At 25.4% G+C, this 11024-nt stretch overlaps 1 protein-coding gene across 1 annotated transcript; it reads right to left on the bottom strand.

Annotated features, from left to right (window-relative positions):
• Positions 1-375: 375 nt before the first annotated feature.
• Phum_PHUM342420 (Homeotic protein ultrabithorax, putative) lies at positions 376-1216 on the bottom strand (the record flags this gene model as incomplete). Its single annotated transcript, XM_002427710.1, has 2 exons — positions 376-398; positions 589-1216. 2 exons carry the CDS (start codon positions 1214-1216, stop codon positions 376-378), a joined length of 651 nt encoding a protein of 216 aa, XP_002427755.1.
• Positions 1217-11024: the final 9808 nt, after the last annotated feature.

Below are 11024 nucleotides of genomic sequence, written 5' to 3'. Positions count from 1 at the left end.
CGTCGTAATAATAATAACAATAAAATACCCTAGGGTTTGTTTAAAAAAATATACGTAAAAATGATCATTATTATTATTATTATTATTATGTCGGAGAGAATCGAAGTGTAATTTTTTTTTTTTGTAGTTGTTGTACGACGTAAAAGAATTGTTTAAACAATTATACGAAAAAGGTTAAATAGAAAAAATTATCCTGAAAGGGAGGAAGGAGGGCGTCGTCGGCCTTGAGAAAGAATTTTGTGAATGAAACCACCTCATAGGTTCTTATATAAATTTCTTTTTTTTTTATTACCACAGACCTCGATCAACAACCCTTTATGACAGTAAATTACCCTTCCCAGATACATTTCTTCCTGTTAGCCGCAATTAAATAGATCAGCTGTTGGGGTGGAATTTATCTTTGTGTGAGAAAAAAAACAAATTCTTAACAGGTGAATCGGTGTGAACGACCTTTGTGTTATTATTTTTTTTTTTTTAAGGATTATTCGTGACCCACTTTTTTTTATCATCATCATCATCATCGTTGGAAAATTTAGTATAGAAGGAATCGTCGTAGAAAAAAAAAATGTGAATATGGAAAAAACTTACCCGCGATGGCCATCCATGGGTAAAATGTGTGATTGGCAGATTGTTGGTGCAATTGCGAGCCAACAGTTGATTGGGAACCCGATGAATTCAACGAACACTGGTTCCACGAACCCAATGATGTTGCCGAGGTTCTACCGCCACCGGTCGTCCCGGGACTCGAACCGGGATCTCCACCGACCAAACCTGTACCATACCCGAGCCGCGAATCCGGCGTACACGCCGCGGGACGAACGGGAGCAACGTTCGTACCGTTCACCGTCGCTCCCGACGCCGAAGACCAAACGTCTTTGGCCGCTGCCACGACGGCAGCGTAACCGTTTTGATGGCTTTCGTTGTTGTTACTTTTTGAGCAGTCTTTCGATGATGAATAATTTGAATTTTGTGTCGTGTCAGCTGCGGACGTATATAATTTACAAGCGGCCGCAACGCTCGCATCGTACGGCGAATCCTGCGGTGGTCTGTTCTGATGTAAAGAATGATGATGATGGTGTTGAGAACTTGCATAGGGTGACATACCCAAACCGAGTGGAAATCTATATGCTGCTGCTTGATCGTGATGCGTGCTACCGGTAGACGATTGATGATGATGCCCGGCATAAAAACCAGGTTGTTCAAAATACGAATTCATTTTTTTTTTTTTAAACAATTAAAATCCGTCTTCCTCTTTTTTTCAAGCCAACAAAAAAAAAACTTCCTTTGACAAAAATCTTTTTTTTTTTTTTTTTTAAAAAACCCAAAAAAACAAACCCGAAAAGAAAAAACTTTTACTATTACGTCATAGTTTCCTTATTGAAAAATAAATAAAAAAAAAAAAACTTTTTTTTCCTCCTTTTATGATTATTATTATTACTATTTAGGAAACATCATTTACTGACACATATCACATCGTAAAACGGTTTGAATATAATAAAAAAAAAAAAAAAAATTTTTTTTTTTTTTACGTTTTTTTTCCTTTTCCTTTTCTTTTTCCCTTTTCTTTTTTTTTTTTTACCGCCCCTTAATAAGTCATAATATTTTTACGACTATAATTAAAGTAAGTTTTTACGATTATTTAAACCCGTCAGGGGGACAAAAAAAAAAGAAAAAGTTAAAATAGCTCATTACATAAAAACAACTGCCGAAAACCGAGATCAAACGCAAACTGGGGTAGTTTTAACTCTTACACAGATAGTATACATGGAAGTGAAGCACACGCGCTCGAAAATTACAAACGTTTAAACAAAACATTATAACTCATGTTGAGATTATATGAAAATGTATTCTTTAATTTCATTTGATAACCGTTTTGAAACTGAGAAATGAAAAATGACCGCCATTCAACTATATAATATTATTACTCGCCTTAATCTTTTTACGATTCTCTCATCGTTAAAATCTTTAAAGATGTATAATTTTTTATTTTTATTATTTTTATTATTATTATTATTACCATTATTATTATTATTATTACTTTTTTTTTTAAATCCTTAAAAAAAAAACTCGAATTGAATCGAATATGAAAATCGAATCGAATCGAATTGAATTGATCGGTTTTTTTTTCTTATTGATCGTTTCGATTTTTTTTTTTTTTTTTTTGAATGAATGATTTATTTATTTTATTTATTTATTTTTTTTTTTATTTAGGTATAAAAGTCAAATTGGAGCGGGGGGCGGAAAAAAATGAATTCTAAATTTTGACAACGTATTTTTGAAATAATGAAAAAATAATAATGATGAAGAGAAAGAAAAAAGGCAGAAGATGGAAAAAGAAAAAAGATGGAAGAAGATGGAAAAAAGAAAATTTAAGATTTTTCAAATAGGAAAAAAATAAAAAATAAATAAAATAAGAAAAAAGTAAAATAAAAAATATTTTTAAATTGAAGATACTTTCTCATAATCTAAACATGGGTAAATATATTTTTTATTTTTTTAAAGATAATAAGAGACAGTTAAAAAAATGAGCCAATGAAAATGCGATTTTTTAAAGCCTTATAACAACTTTCATGATACCTGGGATGGCCTTCCGCGTGATAAATAAATCCATTATCCTTCCCATTTTCCCTTTTTTTTTTTATTTTATTTTCTAAATAATATCATTATTACGTTATTATTATTATTATTGTTATTATTAATAATTTTAAATTTTAATTTAAAAAAAAAAAAAAAAATTATTTACTTTACTCATACATATATTAGATGGCGTATTTTTATTTTTTTTACCGGTAATAAAAGATTTTATTACTTATTATCATTTTTTTTTCTTCTTATACGTAGAGTACGAAATTCATCATATCAATTAAAATTAAAAAATTAATCAAATAAAAAGAACTTGGTATTCATTATTTATCTTACGCAAAGCGTAATCATTTTTCGTTAAAAAAAATCATAAAAAACATTTTTCACCAATGACCGCGGTAATTTTAATTACTTCTATTATTAATGTTAATTTTAAAAATAAGTAAAAAATTTATTAAAATTACGAATAAAATATGTCGATTGACTGTGTAAATAAAAAAGAGAAAAATTTTTATTGTAAAATCATTTTTTAGAAAAAAATAAAATAATAATAATAATAAAATCGGGTTCAATTTGAAAACTTTTCACCGCCGCATTCGTTGCGCGTTTTTATGAATCGCAGAGACATCTACCGTCGATTGTTTGAATCATTTTAAACTAACTTCCATTTTGAAGTTTTCATCATCATCTCGGGGGTTAACCTTTTTTTTTCTTTTCTATTCTGGGTTTTTTTTTTTTTCCGCCACATTAAAATAAAAAAAAAGGAAAAATTCTTTTGATTTTTGCAAGGTGAAATTATTTTCGACGAGAATAAGAAAAAAAAAAAGGAAAAATTATTTATTATTAGCATGTCGAGAGTGGGTAAAAAAAACTATTATTGACGTTTGTAACGTCTTATTTAACATCATCATTACGTTTTAAATGCAATTTACCAAAAGAAAAAAAAAAGGCAATATCGTTCTTTTATTTACTTTTTTCCCATTCCCAGCAGGCGTGTATTATTATTATTATTATCATAAAATCCGTTTTAAGAAAATACAATGGCAAACCCGAAAAAAAAAACAATCAAAACTGGTAAAAATCAAGTTTTGAATAAAGAGTGCCACCGGTTTTTCACGTCAATCAAATCTTTTGTCCAAGCAAATAAAAAAAAGACATTTTTATTTTTATTTAATTTTAAAAACGCCTTTAACGTCAATTTTTAAAACTTTTGATTGGTCGAAGAAGAAGAAAAAACGTTTTTTTTCCATATATTTTTCTTCTTACACTTAAAAACATCGTAATCTTACGACACGACATTTTTTAATCGCACCTTCGAACAACCTTCGACATTTAATAATTGATAAGCAAATAATTAAATTTCAAATTTTTAATACTTTCTTTTTCAGTTTTTCTCTTCTAGAAAAAAAAGGTAAAAAAATTTAATCGGAAAATTTATTACGTAATTTAATAAGTAATCATAACCTTTTCATAACCTTTCATAAATTAATTGAATATATAATAATAATAATCGAGCACGAATTTAAACAACTTTTTTCTTTTTTTTTTCAGGGATTTAAAACGAAGGCGAATTAACAGAAGTGGCAGAAGAAAAAAAACCGTTTTGACCCGTGCCAAACGTGACGTTTGTTTTTCAATTTCGGAAGTTAAATCGTGTAGGCATTTTAATGACACGTTTTTTTTTATTTACATCATGCCAACATCATGGAACAACAACAACAACAACAATACGTAATAAACAAAAGAATTAATTGATTATTTTCACTTTCGTTATAAAAAAAACGTGAAAGTAGCTATGTTTTCTTCTTTGAATTTAACTTTTATAACGATGATGATAATAATGATGATGATGATAATGATTATGATGATTTATAAAAACAAAAATTTCAAGGTGTTCAAACATGATTTAATAAAAAAAAAAAACCACTTAAATTTCAGTGTGCATTTTGTAAAAACACTAAAGGCAGAACAATTTGCGGGACAGAATAAAAGCAAATAAGACATTTACGAGTATTTTATTGTTGTTCGTGTCAGTAGAGTTGTAACTCAGATCGTAAAATCCGGATCACACTGTATTATAACTTGTATTAGGCCCGTCCTACTCCTCGTTTTGTTTTTTTTTTTTTTTTTTTATTATTATTTTTATTATTTTTACTTTTTCTTCACGCGCGCGTGTGTTGTAAAAAACTATTAAGTAAAATTATGTATGACCTATTAATTAATATACTCGTAATTAATAATGTTGGCACTACTACTGTAATCCCCCCCTCGTACAACTCATCAATCTTATAAAATATTTTTATTATTATTATTATAAATCCGTAACTTTTACACGTTCCGTTTATTATTTCTTTCATGTTTTTTTCCACCCTTAACAAAACTAAAAGTGAAAGTTATTATCATTATTATTATCATTATTTATTAATAAATTTTATTCGTTTAATGAATTTTAATGTTTTTAACGCATAAATATTTTTTTTTCTTATTATTTTTATTTATTTTTTTTTAACCTTTTCAAAAAGATAAAAAATAAAAAATAAAAAAGATTTAAAGTTCAAATCAAAAAATAGCCCCTCAGTTAGATAACGCGAATTAAAAATAATAATAATAATAATAATTTAGTAAACTTAAAAAAACTATCAATTTATTTATTAATTAATTATTAATTATTTATTAATAAAAAAAAATTAATTTAAGATGAGAAAAAAAATTTTTTTAAATGTAAATTTTGTTGTTGTCGTAATGCAAGACTAAGAAGCCATCTTGTTTTTTTTGGGGGGAAAGAAAAATTACTTATTAAAAAATTTTATTTATTTATTTATTTTTTCGCAATTATTTTTATTTATTAATATATGCACGAAACGCATTTAATAAAAATCACTTTATTAAGTTTAAAACCGTCGCCACTATTTGATTTATTGATGATACGTCGTAAATGTTATAAACAAAAAAAAAAAAATAATAATAATCAATAAATCATTTATCGAATTTTACATAATTTATATATTTTTTATTACGTTCCCACTTGAAAATTCAATAAGTGAAAGTTCGAATCGATCGTTTTGTGTCCAGAATTTTCTGGAAGTTTTTTTTCTTTCAACCTTTATCCTACGTAAATAAATTAAAATATCTTCTGCTTTACCATTTAAAAAATTTAATTTTTTTTTTTTTTTTAAAAGAGCGTTCGATTTTAACATAATTTTTTATTTCAACGGATTCCTTAATAATAATGATGATGATAAATAATAATCACGTGATTGTGTTTAAGTAAGTCAATGGGAGGTCATTAAAAAACGGAAAAGAAAAGAAAATAAATCAAAAAGATAATTAGAAAAGAAAGTTATGAGCCTTAGGTTGATGTATATAAAAGATTGCGCACATTGTTAGTTCGATAAAAAACAAAGTGTAACAAGATTTATTTATAAATTATACAATAAATTGTAAAATATAAATATATATATATATATACGTAAAGTAATTTTTAACGTGGTTTTAGCTAAGACATGCATGCACTCTTTTTAAAAACGGTTTACGAATAAAAATAATAATAATAATAATTATAAATACTTTTTTTTTTTTTTGTTACGAATGTTTTGTATAAAATTTTTTTCACCCTTTTATTTTTTTTTCTTCTTCCCCGTAACGTCAGTCGCCGTTTAAAAACAAAAAAGTATGACGAAAACAACCGGAAATAGTTATTTAATAAAAAAGGGGGGAAGGGGAAAAAAAACAAAATTATTAAACGATTTTAAAATTCGAATAATTTTCTTAAATTAACAAAAAAGTATTTAATGAGTTTTTTTTTTTTTTTTTTTTTAGGAAAAAAAAAGAAGAGGAAAAAAGACGAGAGAACATTCTGGACAAAAAAAATAACCGAAGGTTATGAAATGATAAAAAAAAAAGGGAAAGAAATAACAAGTATTAAATGTAATTGAAAAATACGTCCAACAACAACAACAACAACTGGAAGCAAAAAGATTTAAGGTATTTATTAAAGTATTAATATTGATTAATTATACTCGTTCGATAGGGAAATTTTTCTGGAGATATCTAACAAAAAAAAAATACCCAATTATTTAAAAAAAAAATACAAGCAGAAGATTTTTTTTTTTTCTTATAAACGACGGATGTAATATACAAGTAAAAAAAAATACACACATGTTGCCTTAGGATAAACCACAAATGAGGCGTCAATGGCACACAGAGAGAGAGAGACGCTAATAATAATCCCAAGGATTGGTCGTCGTCGGTCGGCCTTGTTCATCTAAAAAGCCAAACATAATTTTTTTTTTTTTAAACAGATTTTCTTATTTCTTCCAATCAAAAATAAATAAAAGAAACGAGTTAATATATCAAGTTGGGAAGAAAAAAAAAAAAATCAAATCTGCCGCCATTTTTCTTTACCTTTTTTTTTTCTTCTTCTTCTCCCTCTTGTTCCTTAAACCGTGTGTGTGTTTATAAAACTCTACTTGACAAGAAAAATAATAACGATGTGTTTTATTTAACCTTGAAAGGAACGATGACCTTTAGGTTTCTTTTCGTTTGTACCTTAGCAAGGGGGGCAAAAAAAAGCTGCTTTTTTTTTTTTTATTTTAATTAAAAATCGTATCGAAGGTATCGAATTCGTTTGCCAATTTTTTTTTTTCCTCGTAAGAATGCACAAAAAAAAATACAAACAAAAGTCACGAGAAAAAATCCAAATCGAAATAATCAAAGATTTCAATAAATAAATAAATAAATAATAATGATAATAACGATGGAAACTAATGGTCGATGGTCAGGTGGTAGAAAGTTTTTTAAAACACAAAAAAAAAAACAAAAAATTATTTCGAGTAGGTTAATTTATAATTAATTTAATGAATTCGTTTTTCACGGTTTCCAACAATTGACGATTTTTAACTATTTAACAACAACAACAATAACAACAACAACCGACAACAACCTCATCAAAAACGACCAAAAACGTTTGTCAAAAAAGTATAAAAAAAATAAAACTAATAAAAAAAAATATTTTTACCCCTAAATCGGACATCGCATCGTTTTTTTTTTTTTTTTTAAATAATAATAATAAAATAAATTCAAATAAGTCGATGATGATGATGATGATGATAATAATAATAATGATAATAAACATAACGTTATGTTTACGTCGTTGAATTTTTTTTTACGAGTTTTTTTTTTTTTTATTGATGCGTAAATGGAAGTAAAAAAAAAACATAATAATAATAATAAAATTTGTTTTATTTGTTTTTAAGTGGCCATCAAATTTTTATTTTATTATTATTACGTACATTTATTTAATTTTTTTAATAGATGTTACGTAATAATAATAATAATAATAATAATAATCGTACATAAATTTTACGATGATGATGATGATATTTATAAAAAAAAAGGTGTCCGATAAAAACATTAGCACTTAATTTAAAAATGAATAATTTTTTTTTTTTTTTTATATTACGAATCTTTCGGTCGGTTTTGATTTTTATTAATTTATTATTATTATTATTATTATGACTATTATCGATTTTTATTAATTAATAATTGTAAAATTATGTTAAATAAATTTTCATTTCCTTTTATTTATGCGACGATTTATATGCAAAAATACATCGTTTGACTTTAACGATATTAATTTCATAACGGATACTACATATATATATATATATATATATATATATATATATATATATATATATATATATATATATATATATTGTTGTTGTTGTTATGAAAAACGTTAAATTAGTTAACGAAAGCAACGTACGAGCACGCACGCACGCACACATTCACGCACGTACACGCATACAATATTTTTTTATTAATTAATAATTTTCATAAACTTTGTTTTTTTTTTTAAATAATGTTTACAAGTAAAATATTAAATAGAAAAAAGTTTTGTTATGAGAAAAAAATTTTTTTTTTATGAAAAAGTTCGCCAAATACTTTTCAGACACACGCACACACTCACGCACAAAAACCGGAAAACAGCACAACAAAAACAATCGAGAAGAGAAAAGGAAAGAAAAAAAAGCTTTCATAACTTTTTTTACAATTTTTATAACTCACTCGTTTTAAAAACGAAATCGATAAATTATTATTATTATTATTGGCCTGAAATTCAACAACAACAATCGATTGTGTAGAATATTACACGTATATTTCTCTCTCTCTCTCATTAATTTTTTTAAGGTTTTTTAAATCTTAAATTACGTTTATAAAAAAATTTTTTTTTTTTTATGATAGTAACCGATTTAATTTTTCAACTAACTTCACTCACGCAACGTAAATTTTTTTTTTTTATTCGTTACAACAAAAAAATTTCAAGTTCAAGTTTTTTTTTTCTTTTTGATTTTATTTAGATTGTAGTTACATTATTTATATATTACTATTACTATTATTATTATTATTATTATTATTATCATAAACGAAAATTAAATTTTACATTTTTTTAATTTCAGATAAAAAAAAATGAAAAAATTACCTGGATAAAAGAAGATATGGAAATCCGGATGACGTGAAATCAGTAATAATAACAACAACAACAACAAAAACGCGCGCGTTACAAAAACGTGGGAATGAATGGATTTTTGAAAATTTTTTTTTGGAAAAAACGCGCGAAAAAATATAGATAAATATGGATAACACATAATTTTTTCTTTGATATTGTATTAATTAGTGGCGTTTAAATTAATTTTAAAAAACAAGAAATGAAACAAAAATTATTATTATTATAAAATTTTTTGTTTGTTATCGTTTTCCGTCGTCGTCGTCGTTTGTTTGTTTGCATCTTAAAAAAATGTACGCGTACAACAACAAAAAAAAATTTTTTTTTTCTTTCCCTTGTCCAGAGTGTCAAAAAAAAAAAAAAAAAATTTTTTTTACGTCACATGTAAACAAACGATAAAATTTATGTATTCATGTTTTGAATTCAATTATTATTATTATTATTATTACTATTATTATTCGTATACAATGTTTATAAAATTATGTCGTGATGTGAGAAAAAAAAAATGCGTGAATGTGCGTATGAGGTGAATGTGTGTGTGTGTGTGAGTATTTAAATACGTTGAAGAAATCAATTAAATCGAAACCGACGGCAACGAAAATGTTATAAAATAATAATAATAATAACTTTCATTTTTTTTCTTTTTTTAATGAACGAAAACTTTGTTCGAGAAAAAAAAAAACTCACATGTAACGCGTGAAATAATTTAAATTATGACGACGACAACGACGTCAAAAATTTTAATTGTTTGCATTTTATTTTTTATTTTTTTCAAAATGTGTGAGTTGTTATTATTATTATTATTATTATTATTATTATTTTTAAATTATTAACGACGAAATGGAGGTTTCAAAAAAAATAAAAAATAAAAGTTTTGGCAAAGACATTGTTCGAAATAAAAAAAAAATGAAAGCTCGAATAAAAAAAATTTTAACGTTATAAATAATAATTCGGCTGTCGTTGGGTTGGAAAAAAAACAAACAAACAAACAAACAAACAACAAAAATCGAATTCGAAATAAATTTTTTTTTTTTTTCCGTTCGATTTATTTAAAAATTTTTTCAAAATGGAATTTCAAATGATGACGTAATAAGAAGGTAAACGATGACGTGTGAGATTTTTTTTTTTATAATATCTGAAGAAATTATAAATAATAATAATAATAATAATAATAATAATATAATGCATGTAAATTTTTCTTTTTTTCTAAAATTTAATTAAAAACTTTGTTTTTCTTTTTTCCCCCACCCCCCTCGCTATTGTTTCTGCTGATTTTCATTATTAAACTTACTAGTTAATCTTCATTTTATCTGGCATGATTTACGACTTTGTTTTTAATTTTTTTTATTTTTTCTTTTTTTAACTCATTCGTCCTTTGATTAATTAAAATTGTTTAGTATTGTTATGGTTGTGTGTGCGCGTGTGAGTGTAAATTCGTATAATTTATAAATTTTCTGGTCAAAATTTTTTTTTTTAGAAACGAAAACGGCGGGGCGACGACAGGATCGACGACGACAACGACAACGACAAAAAATTGTCATTTTCTATAATGAGGGTTGTAAAATGTATGAGGGCACCCTGAGTGACTCTAAAAACAAACAAAATTTATTTTTAATAAGTCATTTATCACTAACGTTATCAATTGATGATGATTAAATTATTTCATTTTTTTTTTTTTAAATTAAAATCAAGAAAAAAAATTTTTTTTTTCTGTCGTGAAAAACATGCAACGTCGAAAATGTCGTCATCATCGTCGTCGTCGTCGTCGAGAGTGAAAGAAAAAAAATAATAATAAAATAAATAAATAAAATGTCGTGAGAAACAGAAAAATAATAGAAAATTTTGTTATAAACATTTCAACTCGTGTTTAATGATCCAATTTTCTTTAAATGAAGATAAATGTTTTTTAAGAAAAGTGTTTTGAAAAATTTGA

Source organism: Pediculus humanus, genomic scaffold (assembly GCF_000006295.1).
Source record: "Pediculus humanus corporis 1103172107749 genomic scaffold, whole genome shotgun sequence".
Lineage (NCBI taxonomy): Eukaryota > Metazoa > Arthropoda > Insecta > Psocodea > Pediculidae > Pediculus > Pediculus humanus.
This window is presented reverse-complemented; position numbering and strand designations above follow the sequence as displayed.